At 37.7% G+C, this 27,192-nt stretch overlaps 1 protein-coding gene across 3 annotated transcripts in view; it reads right to left on the bottom strand.

The window, feature by feature from the left end:
• PXDN (peroxidasin) overlaps positions 1 to 27,192 on the bottom strand; it is a 75,662-nt gene that overhangs the window by 14,880 nt on the left and 33,590 nt on the right. For all 3 annotated transcript variants that reach the window (XM_087702787.1, XM_087702788.1, XM_087702789.1), the window contains 13 exons: positions 23,122 to 23,193; positions 20,185 to 20,256; positions 18,792 to 18,961; positions 16,894 to 17,011; positions 16,569 to 16,738; positions 15,443 to 15,715; positions 14,510 to 14,626; positions 11,980 to 12,138; positions 10,438 to 10,550; positions 8,045 to 8,201; positions 6,497 to 6,605; positions 5,758 to 5,915; positions 1,848 to 3,351 (listed from right to left, as the gene is read on the bottom strand). In XM_087702787.1, coding sequence (XP_087558913.1) covers positions 1,848 to 3,351; positions 5,758 to 5,915; positions 6,497 to 6,605; positions 8,045 to 8,201; positions 10,438 to 10,550; positions 11,980 to 12,138; positions 14,510 to 14,626; positions 15,443 to 15,715; positions 16,569 to 16,738; positions 16,894 to 17,011; positions 18,792 to 18,961; positions 20,185 to 20,256; positions 23,122 to 23,193 — 3,192 coding nt within the window. The remainder of the gene's footprint in view (positions 1 to 1,847; positions 3,352 to 5,757; positions 5,916 to 6,496; positions 6,606 to 8,044; positions 8,202 to 10,437; positions 10,551 to 11,979; positions 12,139 to 14,509; positions 14,627 to 15,442; positions 15,716 to 16,568; positions 16,739 to 16,893; positions 17,012 to 18,791; positions 18,962 to 20,184; positions 20,257 to 23,121; positions 23,194 to 27,192) is intronic.

Raw genomic sequence — 27,192 nt, 5'->3', positions numbered from 1 at the left:
AGTTATTAGAATTTTTTCATCATGACTTCTTAGCTGCTCAGTAATAAATTCTACTTAACATAACTTCATGGATTTCTGGGCCACTTAAATGTTTGTATTCAGCCTTCTGAAAGAAAACCGACAGCTTGCATACAGAGACATTTATATTCATAGGGCCTCCAACTGCAAATGTTAATATTTCCTCGATCCCTTAGGAAGGTCAAGGACAGGATGGGATGGCGGGGGAGGAGACCAGCAATGCAACCTCTTCTTCAGGAATTGCAGAGTTTACATAGTTATCTGTCCAATTTCTAGGCCGCCCAACTCCCAAAAGGATTCTGAATAGCTTCATTAAACTCCAAACAGGGAAAATGTTATATAAGAAGGAAAATTGTCCTAGAGAACAGTGAAATTACCCCTCCCCCCTCCCCACATCCCCCCCCAACCTAGAGGGATACACCAGACCTGCTACCCAAGGCCTGAGGAAAGAGCCATGATTTTAATGTTAACTTGAAGAAGAGGCGGGTGGAGGCCAAACTAATCTCTGGATAGGGATGCTGTTCAGGGGACAGACATCGCAGATCGGCTCCCTGGGTCCCTCGAGGTGACATGTTTAATTACAGGGATCAAGTCTATCTTATATAGATAGACTTGATCCCTTTCCAGGACAGACAGTCCTGGAAAGAATCACGCTAAAAAATGTAAGGCTTTATAATAACCAAGCTTAAACATAGAAATTTACTGGTAAACAATGCAGCTCAGAAAGCAGAGAAGTTACCTCTTTGCTTTTATAGTACAGGTACTCCTTGATTTACAACCATTCATTTAGTGACTGACATTACCATGGTAGCAGAGACATCACCCTGCCAACAAAAGTGTGTATAGTCAACACTACTGTTTTCCCAGTTGCAATGTATGGTTGTGAAAGTTGGACTATAAGAAAGGCTGAGCGCCAAAGAATGGAGGCCTTTGAACTCTGGTGCTGGAGAAGACTCCTGCATTGAGTCCCTTGGACTGCAAGGCCATCCAACCGGTCAGTCCTAGAGGAGATCCACCCTGACTGCTCTTTAGAAGGCCAGATCCTGAAGAGGAAACTCAAGTACTTTGGCCACTTTAATGAGAAGGAAGGACTCACTGGAGAAGAGCCTCATGCTGGGAACGATGGAGGGCAAAAGAAGAAGAAGGGGGCGACAGAGAATGAGGTGGCTGGATGGAGTCACTGAAGCAGTAGGCATGAGCTTAAATGGGCTCCGGGGGATGGTAGAGGAGAGGAAGGCCTGGAGGAACATTGTCCATGGGGTCATGATGGGTCAGACACAACTTCGCAACTAACAACAACAAATTACCATGGTACTGACAAAAGTAACGACTGATTTTCACACTTACAACCATTGTGTGATCAAAATTCAGCTCCTTGTAAATTAGCATATATTTATGACGATTGCAGTGTCCCAGGATCATGTGGTCATCTTTTGGGACCTTCTGACAAGCAAAGTCAGTAGGCGACTCTTATTCACACGACAATTGCACTACCAACTTAACAACTGCAGTGATTTGCTTAACAACTGTGGGAAGAAAGGTCCTAAAATGGGGCAGACCCCACTGAACAACTGTCTTGCTTAGCAATGGAAATTTTGGGCTCAGTTGTGATCATAAGTCAAGGACTATCTGTACATGAGAGGATTAAAACCTTCTCCCAATATAATAAAAAAATGGATTTGGATCTCCTTCTGAAATGTGTGTATGAAACCAATATATGGGAAGTTTCACGTATGCATCATACAGTTCTGGCAATGAACAGCTCCTCCTTTATGTTAGAACACCTCAATAACTTACCAATAAAAATAACATTGACATTGGGAGCTTACCGTTCGAGTTTTTCTCTGATTTCAGGATTCTTTATTTCATTTTTTAGATCTTCAAATGTGTGTGTGGAAGACAGATTACAAAAGACTCTAAATTCGTGGTAGGGTGGGATTCCGTGATCTCTCCCTCTCTGAATATTCATGGCAGCCAAATCTAGAGCTACGGCCCGTGCCATGGAGAAGAGTCTCTCCGTCAGTTCAGTGTTCAACAACTGAGAAGTCACACGCATCTTACCAGCAGTGCCAAATAACCCTCGAAGGAGCGGATCGATGCCTCCTTCATTTACAATCCGGAATGGGGAAAAGAAAGCTTTATGGAGAGAGATGTGGCCCTGCGGAATAGTCTCGAAATTCTCGTCCAATCGATAGAGGACAGGGTTGATCAAGGTGTGTCCAAACCTAAAAGCTGCAGTTGCAAATTCGTTTGTTATGCCAGAATTAACGTTGGGATCATAACCTTTATATTCACCGAGCATCTTCAAGCCTACCACTCCCAGGATTTTGGGCAGCCAGTGGCTGTAGGTTATATGCTGCATCTCCGCACCAACGATTTTACGTGTTTCGTGATATATTGTATCGCCATCCCAATGTGGGTTCAGCTTCAGTAATTCAGTAGCAATCCTGTTGTGTTCCCGAAACCACAGTGTGTGCATACTGGTGAGTCCCAGCTGTTCGTTGGCTCGATGGTCTCCAGCTAAGAAGCAGGGAATTGGGCTCTCGTTCTCATCCCTCATACACTCTGTTGGAGGGCCCGTCGCAAATGGGAGGAGAGGCTTTCCGGACCTCTGCACAATACCCTGCCTCAGGAGGCCCCGGTGGCTTGCCAAGTCCCTGACCTCTTGCGCTTCATGCTCTGAACTGCCGTATACATTGGATGCATCAATGTACGAGGTCAACTGATTGATCTGCTCTCGTGGGTAGACGGAGTTCATGAGAAGGGAGGTCATGCCACTTCCACACACGGGACTGGAACGTACAAAAAACATGCACCGTGCTCCATTTCTGACCCGAGGATCATTAGGCGGGATCATGATAGAGAAACACGGAGGGTCATTGGTACAAACTGAACTACAATGTTGACCGTCTGAAAACCTGGCTTCGCTTAGGGCAGCCACCGTGGAGTCAAGGTCATGATCCAGGAATTGGCCCCACTGCATTAGCATATGACTGAACTGGTCATCTGGAGTTATTGTTTCGGTCCCTATTAACGTAGTTGATACCAAACGGGGCATTGGGAGCGTGTATCCATTGTAATGTCGATTAGATCCGATGCCCCTTGGCAAATTGAAACCGTTTTCATAGACTGATTTCAGCAGTCGTTCAAAGGCCGTGAGGGAGGCTCCCCACATCGGATGCTGGAGATTATTGCACGTCCCATCGTGTGTTCTGTATTTCTGATGGTAGCACATGTCGGAACAATTATTCACACGCCTATGGGCAGTGCAGCCTGACAGGTTAGCGATCAGATTCAAATACTGTGGGGATACCAGATCATTATAGTGATAGCCTGGAACAGACAAGAGAGAGAAAAATAAGTTACTCATAAAGTAATAAAGGCAGGCTAAAAATCAAATCAATCAAGAAATGCTGGAGAAGTAGTTAAAAAAACCTCAAGTACGATGAGCCTTTTTCATCAGTTTATTAAGCAGACGGAATAACTGGCTAAAGATCACCTTGAGCAGGAATTCTGTATTTTAAGGTCTTTTAGTTCTATAGATTGTACAATAACAGGAAATGAGGAAGAAAAATTAAAAATTAAAAATATTTTGGTGTGTAAGTTAAGTATGGAAACCTGTATGAAAATGCTGAAGTTTAACTTCTACTTCCAATGATATTCCCAAAGGCATCACTTACTGTAATCCAATCATTGGTTCAAAGTCTATGGCTGATCAATCAAAATTCTTTAGCTGACAATCAAAGTAAAAATGGTGCCCTACAAAATTGCTACTCTGCTAAGTCTATTCAAAAAATGATATGAAATTCTCGAGAATGAAGGGATTCAAAAATATTTTTGCAGGGATGACTAATTTATTGACTCTTAAGGAAATTACTGGAAGAATGTGTTAGGAAATGTTGCAAATGTAAAGACTCCTGGACAGAATTCTGCCCCCCACCCTTTGTAAAAAAATATAGGCGAGATCTTTTCTGATCCACAAATTTACTTATATGTAAAGGATTTCTGCCTGGAGTTAATAACCCTATTGCCAAGCAATCCTTGTTATTATGAGGTTCCTTATACTTTGCTTGGGTATGCATAGTGATGAAGAGTGAAGAAGAATTTAAAACCTAGCTATCATGAGGTAATAAATGAACAGCATTAAACCTGAAATTAGTTTTTACCAGGATTACTTGTGTATTATCTTTTAGTACACATTAACATCAATAATGTTTAATAAGGAAATTGTATTAATTTATAATTTTTTTAAAAAACATGAATAGTGCTGCTACAGATGCATTTATTTGATTTTAACAAGTCAAACACATTCTAACAATTTGGCTTTGATATTTGAATATGAAATCATGCAATAAATAGCTGCAATAAATGATCTGTTCAGCTGCAGACATCCTTGGGAAGCTTATATTACTCAATCTGGTGATGTTCCAAATTGACAAAGCAGATGCTCACAAATCTTGTACATTTCCTAATCTAGAATCTGAAGTTAGGTTTTAAGTTGTAGAAACAGTCAAAATGCAAGAAATATGCTAAGCAAAAGATACTTCTTTTCAACTGATAAATCTGGTTAATAATACTAGACTGTTTAACAACTCCCTTTCATTTCGCTTCTCTAATGTTTTAATCTAAATCAAATTCTTTGAAACTTATCTCAAAAGAATAGATAATAGCCAGATAATGGAAGAATGACTAAACAATTGCTTTTTTAATTTTAACTTCTGCTGCTTCTAGAATTAATCAGAAAAATCCAAATTAGGCTCATCCTAGAGATTCTATTTGACATGTAGCAAGGCTTAGTTTTTGAAACACTGGATGACTGTAAATAACCCCAAGTCAAAAACTGATATTGCTTTTATAAATACCAAAGCATCTATTTTTATTTGGACTCTCCCGATAAAACGGCATGGCAGATTTAAGAAAGATTGATTGATTTTCTTTCATTTGAGATTAACGTCATCATCAATTGTGTGATCCTAATCTTGAAGACCACAATCCTTGCTTCTGGTTACTTTCTGTAATTTCATCTTGCTCTCCCCCTTCTCTCTTCCCTTGTGTTTCTAACTGCACTGGTATTTATAATTTTATCCCCCAGTTTTAAGGAAACTGAAAGCAGCTGGCCCCTTCTTTTTACCCAGTGGTTTCAATCACAGAAAATCTATGATTCACTCAATTTTTTAGAAATCTATTTCGACTTCTACTTATTTTACAGAGTACAGAATTCTGTACTCGGGATCTGCTGACTGACATGAGAGACGGAGAGCAGATGTGATGGAACATGAGACAGAAAATGGTTATTTGGCAGATGCAACTGGGGAGACGGACATGTTACAAAAAGTTAAAGATGACACAGTAATCCCATCAGATACAAAAACGAGAAGAGACAAGAATGGAAACAGGGAAAACGTTGCTTATGCAAAATCATGGATCCCCTTCCCTTGTGCCTGTGCATTTGATGGCAGAATTTGATGGAAAAAGCACTGCTGGATAACACATTTCTCTCACTGTATTCAGTGGAGAGGAGGGGGAAGAAAAGACATTAAATCGCACACACACCCGTTGTCACACAATGGGCCACAGAATATATTGGAATCTGGCTCTGATCGCAGGAAATCAAACCTTGTACACACAGTCACAACAGAGAAACAACAATTCAGAAGGAGAAGAGAGGTGGCAAGAAGAGGTGAAATGCTCTGGCCTCACGTCCTGCACTCCTACAGCGTGCAAAAGAAAAACACCCACTTGTTCCATTAAGGTCAACCATTAAACCATCTTGTACATGTTCCTGAATTAGTTGCAGTGTCCTTTCAAATATTTCTCCAGCTCTTGCTTGTTCGATAGTGTAAGGATCTCTTGGGTATCGAAATAGGGCTAGTAAATCATTTGGCGATCGAGGGCGACTAAAAAATTAACAAGAAAAAGACAAAAAATAAACATAGTGTCTAGAAGAATAAGATTAACTTACCTCGAGTTTTAATCCTAACACTATTCAAGATTAGCAATAATGCTTATATTAAACATCTCTAAACAATTTACAAGTACATACCTCAAGTAATTATCCAGTACTGCAAGCCAATAAAAAAAAGATTTTAAAAAAATTAGCATTTGACAGCTGCTAAGAGGAATCTTTTGTTAAGCCATCAAGAAATAATATTAAGTTTCATTTCCAATGTTTAGCAGCCTTGGCTTTAAACTGGCCTCCCCTTCAATTGGTATGAAAAATGGAAACACCCAGAAGACCTAAAGGAGGAAAGTTCCATCACCCAATGGGAAAATAGGCTACTGTCATCTACTGCGTTACACAAATACCTAACAGGTGTATTTGTGGAAGGATAGGAAACTGGGAAAGAACCAACTAAAACGATTATAAGAATCAGGGTATTGCGATTCCAAGTCAAGTTCAAGTAAAGTAATCAAGTAATTAAGAGACAACCAATATATTATTATGATATAAACGAATCCTTCCAATTATATACAATACCTATCAAACAAATGTGTGCGTGTGGAGTTTATTGCTCGGTCAACAGTAGCAATAGCTTCAACAATTGAGCTTGCTACAAATGGATCTCCAGTTCGACTCACATCAGGAACTAAGAAGAAAAAAAGGGGGAAATTAAACGTTTTTTTCAGAGTTACACAGATAAGCAAAGTCTAGACATAACATTATTTTGGTATTAAAAATAAAATTCTATTTACAATTTTCTGTAAAATTACTCATCTGATGGGAATGTTATAAAACTACAAAGTTACTCTTTCACAACCACTATTTAAAAATATACTTTCCATTTTTTTTCCCAGAAAAAAAATATTTAGAACAATCAAAATGAGGGAGTAAGCTACAGAATAAGCAATGTGGAGAAGAATTGGGGCTGTAATTCCCTTCAAAAGAACAATTGATCAGGAACACTGAACAGGAGTGCTCAATTTAAGTGAAAGTATGAACGACAACTTTTGATGCATGGCAATATTATTATCTGATATACTATTAGATAAATAATATAAGATATATCGTTCAATAGCATAGTATACTTGTTCTCCTCCCTTTTTGTAATTTGTTGCCATTATTAAAAAAGAAAAAATAATTGCAGCCATTATCCCCATCATGCCCCTAACATGGGAAGAACTTATAGATTTTATGTCTAGAAAAACCTTTTGCGTCATGCCACCTCTGAGCATCTGATTAAACCTATCAATCCATTCTTATAAAAGCATATCCAAAAACATAAAATAAAATATATTGCCCTACATTGCCCTATATTGTACTAAAAGGAAACTAATTATTTTTAAATAAAATGATCAAGATATAAAAAATAGCAAATATGCAATATATGTCTTTTTTTAAAAAATCCTTTAAATCAATAACAAGGCAATTGAAACTAAATTTCAATTAGTGAAGTAGCGAAAACAAAGCTGGGACATTTCTCCCATTCCTGAATATGGATCCCATGAAATATATCCATGGAGTTTAATAACCTCTTGCTCTAGAGACCACGGGTGTCAAACTGGCAGTCCGTGGCCCAGATGTGTCACGCTCAGGCCACACCCACCCAGCTTTGCAAAAGAAAAAAACGTTGCAATACAACACATGACATCATCATGACGCAATGAGTTTTGACACCCATCCTCTAGACAAAAGAAGGTACAAAAAAAGTGAAAAAGATAAAGGAATATGATGAAAATGAGACTTTTTCTGCCAACAAAACTTCTCTTGGTATTTTTGTGTCCATTGGTAAGTATAATTTCCCCAAAGCTTTTGAAATAAACTATTACACTCAACATTAAATAATTCTCCATTAAACATTTATTTAAGTTTTAGACTATCTATCTTTGATTTAAATTTGCAACCAACAAACATGTTACTCAGTGCTGTTTTATTAAATAAAAGTTACTAAAGGAGAGGTTGATTATTAAAGTCAAATTTAATAATTACTCCAAAATACTGATGCATTACACTGATAACTTTTAATAATTTAATTCAATGCACACAATACTTAATCTGCAGTTGTCTATTCTCATGTATAAATCTTACCGTTCACAGTTAGTACCATGCTAACCGAGGAATATCCAATCGTATTCCTTGCTACGCATTCATAACGGCCTTGATCTGCCGGGCCAACATCTCGAATAGTAAGAAATCCTTCAGAGTTAACATGGAATTTCCCACTTTCTGTCACCTGAACACCATCCTGTAGCAATCAAAAGGCCAAGATATTCCATAACTTAGGCAGTGTTTTAGAAGAACTGAAATTTTTTGAAGGTGTTTGTTGTGTGTTCTTTAAATTGTGTCAAAGGAAAATCTAAATTTAAATTTCCAACTCTAACAGGTAAGGAATTCTTGATTCATATGCATAAACTGTGTTTTGAAAGCTTTTTCTAAGGCAGTGTTTTTTAAACGTGGGGTAATTTGGATATATCCTGGGGTAAATGAATCAATTTCAAATTGTTGTTTAGGATCCAGTTTGGGACGGCCACTGCTGAGAAGTTTGTGAAAAAGAATCTGTTTTCTTTTTCGGGGGATGTAATCATATTATTCAAGACTAGAAAAGTTGTAATTGAGTTAAACAGTTTAAGAAAGACTACTGTAAGGTCTCCCAGGAAAACAGTAAACACCACTGATGGGACTACCTCTTCTGCAAAACAGAAAAATGTGATTCCCTCACTGCTTCCTGCACCCCAGAATATGCCCTCCAAATATGCTCCTTTAGGAGAAAATGTTCTACAGCAGATGCACCAAATGTAAGAAAATGGTGGAGGGAGGAGAGAGAAAAAAAATACTATTCATATGAGCAGACCTCTTGGTTCCTACTCAGTGCTTTGCATCCAGATTTAATAATGCTTAGAGGAAACTCATTTAAGTTAACGGTCAAACTTATCTCTCTGACTGAATCCGTTTGCCTTGAGGAAATTTATCCTAGGCAGAACTAAGTTTGGACTCAACTTCAAGAGTTTATAAAGAGGCTCAAAAGTGCTGAAAACTTACAATTGACTTGATGGTTATTAAATTATGCAAATTATGAAACCCGAATCTCAGCATTTGTGATTAAGTGATTAAGAAGCACATGACTGCTTTGCTCAATGACCACAATCCAGCACTCTCTATGTTTCCATTGTTAAGCAATCTCTTGGGTCTTTAAGTGGAGAGAGCAAAAGATCTGTCTGTCTGTCTGTCGGATTTCAGTTCGACATGGAGCTGAATCCTACTGGCAGGCAGCCCTTTCACTTTCAAATGTACACCAAAAGATTTCAGTTCCCCCCCCCTGCCCCCCATATGCAATTCAGGATTTCAGCTCTGTTCTTGCAGCCCATTGAAGGATTTCACCTCCCTTCCATGCTTGAAAGGGAAATCCTCTGGAGGGCTTCAGGAGCAGAGCTGGAATCTTCAAAATTTTAGGTGAATGGAGCTGAAATTCTAAAAATTCCAGTTCTGTTCCTTCGGCCCACCAAAGGATTTCAGCTCCCCTCTGTGCTGCACAGAGATGAAACCCTTTAGGGGGCTGGGGAAGGAGTCCAGCTTCACTCCATCCCTTCTGCTTGTAAGGTCCTTGGCAACCAGTCATAAATGTGAGCTAGTTGCCAAGCAACCAAAATGTAGCCATAGGGAGATGGGAATGGCATGTTTTATGGCAGCTGGAAGCAACTCTTTCCAAGTCTGTCATAAACCAGGACTATCTGTATATAATTTGAAAGGCATATGTGCTTTAACTTCAAGCTTTCCACCACAATCACCATAGAATAAAAACTGTATTTTAATGTTGTATTTCTTTGAACAGGTTTTTTTTTCCAGATCTACCTGGGAGTACCCATAGTGTTTCCTAATGCTTTAATGAAATTTAACAGAATTGTGTAGATCCTGTGTATACAGGCAATCCTCGACTTACAACAATTCACAGATACGACAGCTCTGAAAAGTGACTTATGATCGTTTTTCACACGACAGTTGCAGCATCTCCATGGTCATGCCATCAAAATCCAGGTGCTTGGTACCTGGCTCATATTTAAGAAGGTTGCAGTATCCTGGGGTCATGTGATCAGTCTTTGTGACTTTCTGACAAGCAAAGTCAATGGGGAAGCCAGATTCACTTAAAAACTGTGTCACTTAGCTGCAATGATTCACTTAACAATTGTGGCAAGAAGGGTTATAAAATGGGGCAAAACTCACTTAACAACTGTCTGACTTAGCAACAGAAATTTGGGGCTCAATTGTACTCATAGTTTAGGATTACCTATAATTGGAAGGAATTAGATTTTCAGTGTAACACTTTAAACTCTAATCAAAGTAGCCTGTTAATTAAAATCTCACTGCCTTTTGAGTAGCCTCCACAATGGGTGGTTTCAGACAAAGGGAGGTGAAGAAGCAAGCATATTCCTTTTACAGACTGAACTCTGCAGAAAGTTAGGAAATATTAAACTGGCATGCAGTACCTTATTCCATGTTATTACTGGCTCTGGTTCTCCTTGAGAACTGCATGGAATCTGTACATTTGTGCCCACTTCCACTGTCATGTCACTTGGAACATTAGCAAACACAGGAGTTACTAAAATAAAGATTCCCAGAAGGAAATATCAAGCTGATAATTTTTTTTAAAATAAGCAATTTTTATTCAAATCATAATCACCTAGTTTTCAGCCTAACATCATACTATTAATATAGTACAGAATATAATTTATCTAAAATTAAGGATTAAATACATTTCTAATAAATATAAAACATGAACCTGAGCTCATTCCAAAGACTTGATTCAGGACAAGGACTTTTTAATTTAGTTTCTTAGCCATTGTTTTTCAACTCTTCATGCTAACATTCCTTTCCTAATACAAGGACTAATGCATCGTTATGCTTTAACAACTATGAAGTTCCTATTTTCCCCACATATAATCTCCTCTGCTCCTCAGTTCTCTATCCACCCAGTAACAGCTGAATTTTGGATTCCATCTACGCTTTATTTAAACATGCAATCAGTAAAAACACCATTACTGTATTCAAAAGGAAGCTTGGGGACCTGGCTCAGATCAGAGCACTAATAAGAAATTTATGGGGATGAGATATTAACCCTCTTGTATCCCCTCCACTTTCTTAGAACATATTTAGTTCAGTCAATTCATTTCATTAAACAAAATACTGATTTTTGTTTGTAAGAAAACAATGAATAAAATAGAATTCTACTGGCCGAGTGTGATTGGACACACAAGGAATTTATCTGCAGTGCATAAGCTCTCAGTGTACATAAAAACTATAAATCCCTGATGGCGAACCTCTGGCAGGTGGAGCTATATTTGAGGGCACGTGAGGTGTTGCCCTATGTCAGCTCCTGTGCACTGGCCAGCTGATTTTGGGCCTTCCGGAGGGCAATGGGGGGGTCATTTCCAAACTTCCAGTAGGCCCATGGGGCCCATTTTTTTGGCATCCATAGGCTTCAGAGGCTTTCCTGAAGCCTGGGGGGAGGGTGAAAAACAGCCCAACGGGCCTATCGGAAGTCCAGAGACATCAGCGAGGCCTGTGCCCATGCATGGGGGAAACGTGGGGGGAGGGCATTGCATTATGGGCATGGGCACACAAGCATGCATTATTGCGTGTGCGCCCTTTTGCACCTGAGCAGAAAAACATTCACCATCACTGCTATATGTGATAAATCATGATCATAGTCATCATAAAAATACATTCATCATAAATCATAAAATACAACACTTAGTGATAGTCGTGGGATACTAAGTCTAGTTGTACAACAAATTAAGAAAAAGATCTTTGCTAGATCTTTGAAACAACTGAACTACCACTCAATCAACATAGTTACAGTATGGCAAATATAAGTAAGCCGCAGTAAGCAAAGATTAAAAGTACTTTTTAAAATAGAATTACATCACTGCCCTGGCAAAAGAAGAGGAAACATTTAAAGACAGTTTAAAATTTAAATACTCAAAACTGTGAAGAAATAACAGCATGCAAATTGGCTTATGCAAGTTTACCTCTTGGTTGTACATTCAGATGGACAGCAACTCTTTGAGATCCTACAATGTTGACAGCTTGACATTCATATTGTCCTTGATCATGTAAGGCCACTGCGGAAATCCTCAGAGTTCCAGAAGACAAAACCAAGTGCCTTCTATCTACAGACAGCTGACCACCTGAAAGAAGAATTTTTAGAATGAAATCATGAACCGCATATTCAACAGACAGACAAACTCATGTTCGTATTCTTTTGTTTGCAACAAAGAAAGAGAAAGAAAGAAAACAAGAGGTAATGGGGAAAAAGTTCTATTAATATTCAGAAGACTTTGTTTAAGTTTTCTGCAAGGATATTGGAGGAAAACACCTTCCCTGATAACATTCCAGTGCTTTCTGAGAAAGGCGTCAGCAATGTGATCACTGGAGAAATCAACCTGGGATTATGTCCTCTATTCCGATGCCCCAATAAATAATGCATCCAAATCATTCAAGACTGTTCACACACCAAACCTAATTCCATCAATAAAGATCACTGACTAGGCAGAAGGCAACTAATTCCCCTAAAACCTGTTAATTTTTTAAGTAGGTTATGGATCTAAGAACAATAAGTTTAGCTTCCTAATGGCCTAAAGGATTCTCCTTACTTTCAGACAATTTATCCCACTAATGCTATAGCAAGAAGAAGTTTTCTTGGCCAACTTGTTTATTACTTCTAAATGCATTTTTAAACCTTCACAACTCCTGCTTCAAGACAGGGTTAGATAGAGAAACCTGCCTCCAAGTGGAGATTTCTGACCTTGTAAATAGCCACAGCTTAATTGCAGTGCTCCAAAGACACAAGGATTAGTAGGAAGCTTGTGAAGATTGGCCTACAAAGCTCTCTCCTTATCTCAATTGGAAGTGATGAACGCAGAGAGAATAAGAATTTTTCCCCATCCTCTCCAAGTCACCAATAGATCTAAAACAGTTATAACCCAAGTGAATATCTCCCTCCTCTATTTACCTTCAAATATTTTATGAAGGTGGTGTTATCAATACAATCTTTCTCGTCTTCCCTCCCTCTCATTCTCATACACACATTCTCACATACTTTTCCTACAATACATTTGCACATATTTAATATAGATTGATAGTTATCACATCAACCAGTGATAAATCAATGAAGGCATCTGAGTTGTGGGGAGGGTGTGTGTGTGTGGGGGGGGGTGCATCCCAAAAGCGGTTGAGTAATTCTAATTAGCCTAGAGCTCAAGGCTTGTATAATTGTTCTCTCCCAATACAACGGGTAATAGGTGGGTGAAAAAACAACAGGATCTTCAGCCAATGACTAATCATGAGATATAACAGTGGTGGTGAACCTGTGGCACGCAGAACCCTCGCTCTGGCATGTGTGCCGTCGCCTCAGCTCTGTTTTGGGTCTCTGCCACACATGCACACACTTTGGGCGCTCGGTGCATAAAAGGTTTGCCATCACTGAGATAGAACATATTTTTAGGCATCCCCACCTCAGGTAAGAGATTAGCTGCAAATGCTGGGGCAGTAAGAACAGCTTTCAATTTTCATTTGTACTGTTTCCATGGTATTATTTGTGACACAGATTCCTACCTGGACTCCTTATAAGATCAGAAGTAAGCATTTGGGCTTAAACATTTAAAAATATATATATTTTAAGAGACTGGCAGGGATCATCCTGCCCCTGAAGAAAAAGAAGTGTCTAATGTTAAAATATCATTATGCTGCCAGAAATATACAACGTGTTTCCCTTTACACTTCAAGGAACTTACAGATCCTTTGAAATCTAGATTTTCTATTCATATTTTTACTCCAAGCCATGATTTTGGATTTTTTTATAATTGGGCATGAGATATTTTCTACCCAGGATGACAGATTCATACTCTTCTGAGCTAGGCCAGAGTATCATCTGCATAATGAGAGAATCGGTATCCTCCAGTTTACTAACTTATGAGCATGAAATTCAGGTTTATTGAAAATTGATGCCATCAAATTAATAACAGGGATATATAGTGCCAAGAATCTGTGCCAAGTAAGCAATACATACAGTACTTAAATAAAATCTATTTCGCAAGCAGCATAATGTAGATGTAAGTGTCAGTAAACTGAGACACAATGAAAAGCTTATTTATTTTTCTTCTATTCATTTCAGAAATTGTCATGTTTAACCTGAAGATAGGAGCAAAGTGTGTGATAAAGAGAACATGTAGAATAATCTTGGAGAAAACCAGTTCATCTCATAAAGTAAATGTAGTGGGCAGCAATATTATCCTGAGGAAAACTCCAAAGGTTCTTCAAATACTTCAAAAGAGATGCAAACCTCTGAATCTCTCTTACTAATCAATCTCTCTGTCTTATTCACAGAGTAATAGTGAATATTTTGGTTATATTCAGTCCCACCAAGCTAATAGCAATAGCAGGGATAATAAATATTCACAACTTTGCTCTATCAGAGAAATCACTTCAACATTTCCATGCGGGGATAAACTACTCTGTCGTTTTTTGAGCCTCGTGTTTTATTGTGATCTAAAATCTGACCTCCTTTAGTCCATGCAATGACTGGTTGTGGATATCCTTGTGCCTCACAAGGGAAATCGACAGTCTGCCCTTCAATCACGCTTCGGTCTTGAGGGGTCACAGTAAACTGAGGAACAGCTGTGTAAAAGAGAGACAAATAATTAAAGCAGTTTAGACCATGTATACCACAAACATATTTTATTTTGCATTCTTTGAACTATGGAGTGAGAACCACTCCTACTACAGATCCTTGGTTCCTGGCTAAACACATGCAGACTTGCAACCATCCATGAGTATTAGACCACTTGGGACTTTGGATGAAAAACAAATGAAAACAAAAATACAAAGTAAAGGTGTTACTCAACAGAGTAGAACTCTTCTTTGGATTCATAATACCTGACCTTCTTTTCTTTTTTAAAAAGTCAAATTATATTATGAAGAAAACAACATAATCACAACACAGATAATATACAAATATATTTGTAAGATAATAATGGTATATAGCAATAGCAGTTAGACTTATATACCGCTTTATAGGGCTTTCAGCTCTCTCTAAGCGGTTTACAGAGTCAGCATATCGCCCCCAACAACAATCCGGGTCCTCATTTTACCCACCTCGGAAGGATGGAAGGCTGAGTCAACCCTGAGCCGGTGAGATTTGAACAGCCGAACTGCAGAACTAGCAGTCAGCTGAAGTAGCCTGCAGTGCTGCATTTAACCACTGCGCCACCTGGGCTATGAAATACGTATCAATCATTCAAAGAAGCATTAGGTCATTATCAAAGCTGTTAATATGCAATTCTACTTTCCAAATATTAACTGATTAATATGGGATGACATTGGAAATACGAACTCCATTTGGGGAAAATCCTGTTTGTATCCTTTAAAAATGTTAAATGATTTGCAGGTCAGAATAAACTTCTAGCCCAAACCACCTTTTAAAGTTCTGCCTACCTTGCACAATAATGAAGGCGGTTGCATGGATGCTATCCAGACTGTTGGTTGCAAAGCAGGTATATTCGCCAGCCTCTTCCTGCTCCACGTTTTGGATGTAAAGCCCCCCTGATGGAGTGATGGTGATCCGTGGGTCATTTGGCAGAGGTGTTCTGTCACCCTTGGTCCACGTGATGCGTGGTTGGGGGTGCCCAGCTGCACTACATTCCAGGGTGACACTTTCTCCAACCAGAACTTCTGTGTTTTGTGGATGAATCACAAAACTTGGCCGAGCTGTTTAAAAAGAGAGCATGTCTATAATACTTTCCACTGATAATCAAACTTAAGATGGCTAGGGAATTCTGGGAGTTGAAGTCCACACTCCTTAAAGCTCCCAAGGTTAGGAAACTCTGAACAAGTACAGTTGTTTTTGCCACATTAAAGAGAGCATCAAAAAGGGGAAATGCTTTAAAATAACAACTGCATTTGCTACAACATTATGGAATGCATATTAGGTTTGCTTATCATGCACAAGAAACTCAGGAGTCTGATATACTGTAGTTTGGCAGAAGAAATAAGATGATCTCTTACTTCTATTACAATTTTCTCTAAAAGTATTCCTTTGTAGCTGACTCAAATCCAGTAAAAGTAATGCAAGAGTGAAAAGAAAAGGATAACTTATTCCACAATTAAAGCAAAGGTATTTGTTCCTCCTTGTATCTTAATTTAATTGGCCTTAAGTACCATTATGGGGGTTCTATGATTCATAAGGACATTACAATAAAATATTTTTGCTATGCTATTTTGAACTATCTCACAATTTATCTGTAGGCCTCTTATACCGGCACATGCAATGCCAGGGTAGTATAGTGGGGATAAGGTGATGAGAGAGAAACTGGGAGTCTGAGTTCCAATCTTCCCTTGGGCATGAAAGCCACCTGGCTGACTCAGGCTGACATTCTCTTTCTCCCCGCATAATCCAATCCCACAGTTTGTTATGTGAGAAAAAAATATGTACACTGCCTTGATCAAACATTTTTTTATAAAAAAGGGGGGGAGAAAAATCTAAATAAGTAGCAAACAGCTCTTTTGAACAGGAAACACAGATATTTTTTTAAAAAAGGTTGGCATTATTAAATCTTCCTACCTGGTGAACCAAAGTATCGCAGAGTCACTTCTTGAGTTTTAACTTCTCCGGCTACATTTTTTGCCATGCACTGGTAAATGCCTTGATCTGTCTCTTGCGTATTCTGAATCATTAAAGTCCCATCATCAAGCAAGTTTAATCGAGAATCTGCTTTCATACTGAGTTCATTACTATGGAGAAGGAAACGAAAGAGTAGCATTACCACTTTTCAATACCGAGTATGTTCAAACCGAGGGGAAAAAAAGGTGAAAACAGTTTTGTCCAGAAGGCGCCACGCAAATACAGCATCAGAACCATTATTTTACACAAGCTTTTTAAAACTTACTTGTTGCGAAGCCAAATGATTTCTGGTTTGGGATTTCCTTCAGCTCTGCAAGTGAAGTAGACGGTATTCCCTGAGGTTACGTCCACATCCTGAGGCTCTGATGTAATTCTTGGCCTCTCTGGATTTATCAACAAAGCATATGAAAAGAAAGCTCTATAAAATTGGGATTTAAAAGCAGTTTAGTTCTTAATTTTAAAATAGGATATCAATCACTGTTTCTCATTGGTGTGATAATTAGTATAAACATCGGAATATGCCAATGTATACAATTCCGTAGAAAAGTATCCAGTTGCCCAATTTCAGATTTTCTGTAATCCTTGAATATTATCAGAGCTTCTGGCCCTAGATGAGTACTTAGCTTTATAGAATAAATCATAAATCATGACACATTGTAACAAAATATTTATTTTTAGTATTAAAGCGCGGGGAGAAAAAAAACACCCAACAATTCTTGATTTTTCATTGCATTATTTCTTCTTTAATGATATCGCTGCTGAGAAGGAGCTTTTGTATAAGGCACAATGGAATATTTTCATAATAATATAAAAACACTGTTCAGAAGTTAAAAGAGAAAGAGAAAACATCCCTCTTCTATCCCCAGATTCCAAAAGCAACCACTTAAAGCAAAAGTGACAACCTATGGTGCTTGGAATTTTCTCCGCCTAAGCACTTCTGAATTATTATGACTTTTTAATACTAAAAGCTGCTATCATAGGAAAATGTAGTTTATGTTTGTTTATGTTTATGTTTATTTCATTTGTATGCTGCCCTTTTCCCCCGAAGGGGGACTCAGGGCGGCTCACAACTCGAACAAGAGAAAGGGGATACAGACAGTTTGACAACAACACAAAACAATACATAGTTAAAAAGCACAACAATCATACCATTCGGGGCGGGGGGCAACAGCTCTTTAGCCCCAGGCCTGTCGGAACAGCCAGGTTTTAAGGGCTTTGTGGAAGGCCTGGAGGGTGGTGAGGGTGCGAATCTCCACGGGGAGTTCGTTCCAGAGGGTCGGAGCAGCCACAGAGAAGGCTCTCCTCCGGGTAGTCGCCAGTTGACACTGGCCGGCGGATGGAATTCGGAGGAGGCCTAATCTGTGGGATCTGATCGGTCTGTTGGAGGTAATTGGCAGCAGGCGGTCTCTCAAGTACCCAGGTCCAATACCATGAAGGGCTTTATAAGTGACGACTAGCACCTAGTGTCGTAAACAGATTAAAACACAAGCAGCAAACCTCCTCTAGAAAAATGCCTTCCTTTCCAGTATAGCCTTTATACTGGTAGTCCTCGCTTACCGACTGCTGTGGCCATTCAAAGTGTTAAAAAAAAAAAAACAAGATTTGTAGCCCGTCCTCGCATTTATGGCTGCTAGAGTGTCCTTCAGACTTAGGACTGCAACTGCTTACTTCAAAACCAGCTTCTGAGAAGCAGAGTCAACAGAGAAGTTGGGTTAGGGTTAGGGAGTGATGTCTCACTTAACGACTGTGGGATTTAACAACTGAATAGGAAGTGACGTTTGTAAGCCCATCATGGTCCACTTAGCAACAGAGCTGCTGGTCTCAATTGTGATAACCAAGCGAGGACTTACCTTGCCCAAAAGACATTCAGTAGTCTTCTCCCATCTGGCATCAAAAGACTTAATGAGTTGTTGATTTTTATATTTATTTACTCACACACATACATGTTATATATGTATAACTTGCATTTTAAAGACAGGCTCTAAAACAATGGTCTAAAACCGTGGCAACTTTAAGACTTGTGGACTTCCTGGCTGAGGAATTCTGGGAATTGAAGTGCACAAGTCTTAAACGTTGTGAAGGTTGCAGATCCCTGCTCTAAAATATATGATCTCTTTCAAAAAAGACAGAGGAAGCATATCCATAACTTTAAAGCAATCTCACCACAGTTAAGTTCTTCTGGTGTTATTGTGGCCACAGACCTTCCCTGGATCCTCCTTGGATATTCACATGTGGCTGCAGCCTGCGCATGGCCAGATTCGGCGTATGTTTTTAACAGCTCTGCCAGCCATAATATTTCACAGTCACAGTGAAGTGCATTGGAATCCAGACGTCTGGATAAAACAAGAAATCGTCACTGTTTCTACTTACAAGGCTCAGCACTGCACATGTTTGTTCTATGACTCTTGTTTAGGAAACTATGAGATGCAGTCATATTATTAACCACATTACAATACCTCCTAGTCACTGAAGAACAGAAAAACTCAAAAGCCAGGACGTACAAAATGTAGTTACTTCATTGTGTTTGTATGCTGCCAAGTCCCAAAAGACTTACGTCAGCTTACAAATCAGATGCATGTGAAAACAGAATCCAGTTCCTTTGGTCGTGGCTTTCTTTTCTTAGGAATTAGGATTGGGGATATTAGAAAGCAAAGCCTGTGCCATATTAAAATACGTGTGTAGGTAGTAAATGCTACCCCAAGGAAAATTTCAGTCACTTTCCAAACTTCAGGAAAGGAGAGAAGGGAGGTGTGCCATCTCTGTTATGGCTCATGCCCTCTGGAACAAAGATCGCTCTGGAGACCATCTGGCTCTCATCAGGATGATGTTCCAGAAGGCTTTGAAGAGCTGGACCTTCTCCAAGGATTTGTATTAGGATGGATGGACCGCGTGGTGGATGCACTAGGCAGATGGTTTGATGCCAAGTGGCCAGATCTCCTTTTGTTTACTTGTCTTCTTCATATCTGTTTATTGTGGGCTGCCCAAAGTCTGTCTGGAATCAGGCAGCACCTAAAATGAATTGAATCATACTGAAAAAATAAAATAAATAAAATAATCTCATCCCTACCATTTACATTTTGTGATCACAGCTGTGAAAATCCTACTGAGGCTGAGACATTCCACCCTACTCAAACCTGACAATTTTTACCACTGTTTCCTGACCTTATAAAATCAAAACAAAACAAACTTGGAATAAAACTGAAATGCTTCTTCCATTTTTTGGAACACTTCCAGCAAGTTCAAAATAAGGCTTCAACGTTGGAAATGTCTTCCTTGTTGAAATATTTTTGAACAGATCATCGTAAACAAAAAAAGGAGACATGGAAACATGTTTATAGCTAGGATGCTTCTGTTCAATCCAACTATTTTAAATGCGTGTAATCGTGAACTCCAGAAAAAGCTGCTTGTTCAGAGGCAATAGAATAAACACGACCAATTCCAAAATTATCAGGAACTTTGAGTGAATAATAGATGATAAGGAAAACAAAATGTGATGCTTCATAAAACAAATGTTTAAAATACCAGGTGCAAAGTTTAAAGATTTTTGTTTACTCACAGACGTTTCATGGATTCCAAATGACTAAATGTCCCAGGAATTAAATGAGAAATTCTATTGTTGTGTAAAAATCTGTTGAAAAAAATGAATTTAAAAATGAAAAATTTGATACTAAAGAAAACCAAAGTCTCTTGTTATATAGGATCACATTCATATAAACAAGGAACTTACCTTCCTGCTTAAACTGTTATGCTAATAATAAGAATTCCGGCTAATCTATTATATATATGTGTGTGTGTGTGTGTGTGTGTGTGTGTGTGTCTGTGTCTGTGTCTGTGTTTGTCTGTGTGTTTGTCTGTGTGTTTGTCTGTGTGTTTGTCTGTGTGTTGTATTTGTGTACAAAGGCAACTCAAAGGCATTTGAGTAACAAAGGCAACAGTAAAAATATTGGGTTTCTGTCTGGATGGTCTCTTGTGACGAGCCGATGGACAGAGAATGGAAGTAGTGAACTTCCTCCCATATTTGGGCATATCGGGGGTTGTGACACTAAATACATACATACATACATACATACATACATACATACATACATACATACATACATACATACACACACACACACACACACACTCAGTAGAATGATATTAATGCAAAATAAAAGTGCTGCTTAGTGCAAACTCATGAATGTTTAATACTATATTAAATTTTACTAAATTCAATGGGCTTCACCACAAATGTGTAGAGAGCTTTAGTTGAGAAAATAACTTTGATTTACAAAGATGGTAAGATCATAAGAAAGACGTAACCAGCATTGTATGTTTTAAGTGAAACTTTGCACTTTACATCACTATCTTTCACTCAAGTAAGGGTAGGTCTAGATCCAAATAGAATACGGGTTTCTGGGAAAGAACTGGAGGACTGAAGATGGTTCAGCGAAAAGCAGACGACTGCAGAAGAATGATGAGATGGTGAGTAAACCATTCCTCTCAAAACAAAGGGAAGAACTGAGATCAGCCACAAGTGCTCCAGAGGGTTGCTCCTCTGGACAAGACCGCAAGACATCCGTCTCTGGTAGGTTTAGAGCCCTGGGAGACAATGCAATACCCATCGTGGTAAAAATGCAGTCATCTCTTCGAAAGGATACTAAATTCACAGACTTCCTTTTTAAATCACTTTTGGAAACTGCTTGCTAACAACTTTTCAGCTATTAGAAATCTCTAGATTGACACATTTTACAATACTAGCTATATTTTCTCTGATCCTTACTTTAAATAATTTTATTTTAATAAACAGCAAAAGGGCAATTAAAACTTTGATTTCTAAAAGTTGCAAACAGTCTAAGCATTGTGATAAATTTGAAATGAAATTTTGGAATTAATTATAAAGAAAGCTTCCTATGGGAAAATGCTTTTGTTTTTAACTTTTTTTTAAAAAAAGTAAGATTTTAAATGTTGGAGACTAGCGGGAACTAGAGGGAAGTAAAGATTGTAATTAAAGAAGAAGAATACTTACTCGACTTACAATTACAGAATGAAGTAAAGTATTTTAACATTGAACACATCGAAGGATATTTTAGAAGTTAATTTTAATAGCATCTGCCTCTATGGTGAGGCCGTGTCTGAAAGATGTTATGGAAGAAGAACGTGTTCTACCTAACAAGATTGCAATGGAATTCAAAGTGGATTCCAAAATGACAGGCTACAAAAATGGCATGGAAAAATATGTTACACTAGACGTACAATAGAAATCGGCTGATGTCTTTATAATGAAAAGGGATACACAAACAAAAAACCAAGAGTGTTCTAAATAATTTACAAAAGAGACTTGTTAAAGTTTTGCAGAATTTTGTGAGGAGGGATAAAAAGATAGCAAGTTCTATAACATTATATGGATTATTTATGTAAACTAAAATAAGAGATTGGCTGGTGAGGCTAGATTAAAACTACAAATGATAAAATTGGATAAAATTGACAAGGGCTTTGAGAGAAAGCAAATTTTAGAATTTTGTGGATGGCGTGGGGTTTAATGATTGCTGGGTAGAAGAAGAACAAATGGGAACCGTGTTTGATTATGGTTAATAGGTAATTTCTTCTGGTGTGAAAGTTAATGGCTATTTTGACTGATTAGGAGTATTGTTTAATCTACAATATCTGTTATTATTTTTGGCATATAAATAAGAGATTCTAATAACATAACCAGAAGTGAGAACCGCTCCCGCTCTTTTGGCTTTCCGGAAGGGTATTAAAATTTGGTTTTACTGGTTGGCTTAGGGGTCTCAGGGGCCGCCCACCACTGGAGGTGTCTGACCAGCTGAGGAGGCCTCATCCTTGTGCTGCCCATCCCTTAGTCCCATTTTATTGTACATTTTGCATAGTCATATTTTTATTACTTTCCTATTTATCTTTTTATAATCTGTAAGCTGCCCAGAGTCATCTTATAGGGAAGATGGATGGTATAAAATTTTAATAAATAATAATACTATATTAATAGAGATTAAGATTGTTGGAAGTAAAAGAAAGGACTGTACAGTTGTTGAATTTGATCAAGGCTTAATATGAGGATGCAGAGATGGGATATGGAAAGAAGAGATCAAGTGCTATATTTTAACAGATGGTGATATGTTATTAAAATTGTTTACACCTTTTATTACACTTGTGATGAAGGGGAAAAGTCATTTTTATATATTTCCTTTTTCTTTAGCTTATTCTTATTTTTCTTTCTTTTCTTGTTCTCTTTCTAATTTCTTTTCCACATATTCTAGTTTTCTTTTTATTCATCTAAGTTTTCAGTTTCTGTAAGTTTTTGTTTTTCTAATTGTAATCTTTAATAAAATTACTATTAAAAATATATCTTCATAGATCCTGAAAGCTTAGATCTAAGCCAAGTTTCAGCAGAAATTTTAATGTTTTCAAGTGTTATATGGAAATAGCACTACTTGGTAAAAAAAAAAAAAAGGTAACATATGGGTGAAAGAAAATGAAAAAGAAAAACACTTACAATCTTTCAAGTTTGGGAAGATGAGTGAATGATTCTGGCTCCAATGTTTCAATCTGGTTAAAGTGCAGATATCTGTTAAAAAGTTAGAGAGAGAGAAAATAAGAGGATATAGAAAAAGAAATAATATGATGATGATAATAATGCAAATTAAAACCTATTTTTAAAAATGTTCAAATAGTTAGATCCTAGCCTCAGCTTTTGCCTGAAAATCAGTGATAAAATATAAAGACTACCTCATATTTATATCATTCTGCACAAATTTATTATAATTAAGAAACATTACCAATAGCTTGAGAATTAAACTTACACACTAAAAATAATGGTGAAAGTGAACATATAGTTATATTAGCAATTTATATACTATGTAAGAACAATTTTAATGGTTGATAAATATATTCTGCCAATTGAGATTTCTATCCCCAGCTTATATTTAAAAATAGAGATAAAGAAATAAGAAATTTAATTGTATGACTGGGATTTCATATCACATTATCGGTGTTTGCTTAATTATTATTGAATAAAGTCCAATTAGTTGAGTTAATGCAACAGGTTAACCCATGAAACCACGGTTCTCAAATTACACCTGGCTGCCTTCCCACAAAGGGTTAAGCCAAAACCAACTAAGGGTTAGCATTGTGAACCAGCTGTACATTTCCTCTCTAGTCAGAAAGCTTCAGCTTAAATATGTTTAGATATATAAACCCAATTCTTCATTGAACAGAACGTGAATTATACATAAGAAACATTTACATATTCAAAACAAGAAAAAATAATCAAGTATAGGAAAATAATCGAGCCATGGTGGCACAATGATTACAATGCAACATTGCAAGTTAACTCTGCCCATGGCCGGGAGTTCAATTCTGACCGGCTCAAAAGTTGCCTCAGCCTTCCATCCTTCCGAGGATGAGGATCGAGGTTGTTGGGGACAATAGGCTGCCACTGTAAACTGCTCAGAGACTGCATTAAAGCACTATGAAGTGGTATATATAAGTCTAAGTGCTATTGCTATGCTATAAAGGAGAATATGGAATAAAAGCTATGAATTGCAGTTCAGCTCTATGGGATGAAGAGCTATGTTCCTATTTTGGTGGCTATGATGATAATTTTAGATATTATACCCAGACAAGATGGGAAAATATGTGGAAAAAGCATGGAAGGGGGGGGGGGTCAATAACTTGTCCCACCCCCAAATGTTTTAAGCTCTGCTTTTCTTGTTCCCAATCTCACTAGGTTGAACACTAATGTCTAAAAGGCCATTGTGTTCACATTTACCCCAGGTTGCCTCAGAAACCAAAGGTTCTTAGCTAGTAGCAACCAGAATCCCCTTAGGATTCTTCTGGCATTTAAACAATCAGATATAAAATCCCAACTCTTTCTATTCCCTGTGAGGAAGTCCAAAAGTCTAGGAAAAGAAGCTGAAATGAACATACCACATCTGTGGACACACCTGAACAGGTAAAAGAGGAGCATTGTTTAGCCTTCAAAAGTCTCTTCCTAGTACTGTCACTTAAGTGATATTGGCTGCAAGTCTGGTAGATATTAGTTTTCTCTCCTCAGAAGAGCGAAAAAGGTAAATCCAAAGTAGAAAAATACAATGAAAATTTCCTCACAGTAAGGAAAGATACACAAAAGAGTGAACTAAATGTTATCCACAGCAAATATCTATTTCCAAATCTGTGTGGCTGAAATAACACAAATTCAGGGATGCTTACAGAAGCAAAGTCTAGAAAGGATGTTTAATTACTTCCATTCAATCTTTACATCTATATTACTAGTTAATCATTTTTCTTCAGGGCTTGCTACTGATGGGAGAATTTGCAAGTTTCCACAGGGGGACAAGGAAAGGTCAGCTGGCTGTTCCCCTCTGCCTGTTGTATCCTGCCTGAACTATTATAAGAGGTACGTCTCCGCCAACTTCTCTGGCAAACCAAGATAGCATTTCATCAGGCTGCAAGCAGAAGTTCCACAACAGAAATACCTTCTATTTTAATAAAAGAAAATACGTACTCAGTGAAGTAGATGAGATGGGGTGGCGTAATCTTAATAAAGTCCTCCATGTGACACATTTTTTGTCATCTCTATACTAATTCTGAAATTAGATTCAGATTTACCAGATTTTTTTACTAGTTTCTTTATTTGAGTTCCCCCATAGCTACACCTGAAGTGTAGAAGATGTAAGGGGAAATTGAGGGTTTATTAAACGGCCTTAAGATCAGAAACCACAACCTGAGGTACATGTTAGGAAACAAATATTTGCACACTTCTGAACTGAGGATGAGATTCAAAATAAATCATTGAATTCCTGTTACCATATAAAGCTGCTGTGACAGAGGGGAAGAAAAGTGATATATTATATTAATTTCAATTTGGCTTCTTCATTGGTATCTTCCTGAAAATTGTAGGAGGGAAGGAATGATGAAGAGGTCAGAATAAGCAGCAACTTTCTTGTGGTAAAGTTTTGAATTCAGACACTTTGAAAACAAAAGATTCACGAAGAACATTTGCCTTTACAATCAACCTCATTTATGCATTTACTTCATTTATTCCATGATTATTAAATGAAAGTGAATAAACTCAGGAAGGAAGTTTTGTAATAATTGAAAACAATGACTATCAAAACATTCCTTGGGCAGTAAATATTCAACAGAATAAAGACAGATTCTATCAGTGCTGTTTCTGAAACTTTCTATCTTACATGCAATTTAAAGTACTATCATGCATACTTAAAGATTGTATTATTATTTCCCAAAACCTGAAAAAATCCAAATGGGGAAAAATAGGGGGATTTACTTTGAGTAACGAGCATATTTTTCAAGTGTAGCAAAAATCATAGACTGCTTTTTCCTTTAAACTAAGTATCAAACAGTCCATGCCAGAATTAAGTGTCTGGGATTATATTACAAAGAAAATGAGGTTGATAGATCTGAGATCAACCTCATGAGAATGTCACTGGAGTTAAACCACTCGTGCTTAAAAACATATCCATGGCCATTCTGTTAACTAATAACAATATATTTTTATATCCATAAACTATACCAAATTTAGGAAGACTTTAATGCTGGAATATTTCTTCAATTTACATTGTGTGATGCATTTGCATGCAGTATTACAAGGAATCATTCTTATTTGGCTCTTTTGGAGAATGTACAAGGAAAAGGAAATTGCTTGCTTCAACTCATGCCAAGTCCTGCTTTATGGCTCCCAAAAAGCCAAGGTTTGTCAGCAAAGGATCAGTCTATGATTCTAGCTTGCAAAGAGAGTTTAAAAGGATGCTACAGTAGAATAATATGTTAAGCAACAGATGGTTTATTGATCATGCTACTGGATGGATCCAAGCAAGAAAAAATAGGACGTCTGCACCATGATAGAGTTTATTAAAATGCACATAAGTCCTATGCAAACTATGAAACCCTTCAAAACACATATGCTAATAACAATCTTATTTTGTGCAAATGTAGACTCCACGTTTTAAGAAATAACAGTAATGTAAAAAAAAATACCCCCAAAAATGGTTTGGGTATAATTTCCAAATGAAATATCTATGATTATTCCTTGGCTGGTTTAGCAACCAGAAGATGGAAGATAGAGGGAAAGTCTGGGAATGGGCCTGCTTATTTTCAGAGTGATTGGGATGGATTAGAAGGAAACCTGGTCAGTTTTATGATATACCAATTCTCACCATCCATTGCTCTCACTACTATGTTGAAGTGATCAGAATTAGAAGTGCCAATCAATGTACATGGAACCATTTTAAAATACAGCTAATTGGGTAGAATATATTCAACAGGCTCTAAAATTTATTTTTCTAAATGATGTAATGACTTGCTCAAAAATGTTACGATGTTCACGTCGTCGCTGTAGCTTCTACCAGACCCCCTAGAATCACAGCTCTCTTTTTTTCAGTAAGAGTCAAAAAATATACAGGCGTTTCCTTACGCCCACTGATATGGGCACTTCAAAGGCAAAGCCTTCCTTGAAGCAGCAGTTCGTTCAAATAAGCATCATATATACTATATGTTATTAAGTTAAACATTTTTATTGGGATGGCACTAAATGACAGAAATCAGC

This window comes from Thamnophis sirtalis, unplaced genomic scaffold, assembly GCF_051295495.1.
Source record: "Thamnophis sirtalis isolate CommonGarterSnake01/CBP01778 unplaced genomic scaffold, rThaSir2_p1.2 scaffold_16, whole genome shotgun sequence".
NCBI classification, from domain to species: Eukaryota; Metazoa; Chordata; class Lepidosauria; order Squamata; family Natricidae; genus Thamnophis; species Thamnophis sirtalis.
Note: the sequence above shows the minus strand (reverse complement) of the source record. Positions and strands in the feature narration are given on the sequence as shown.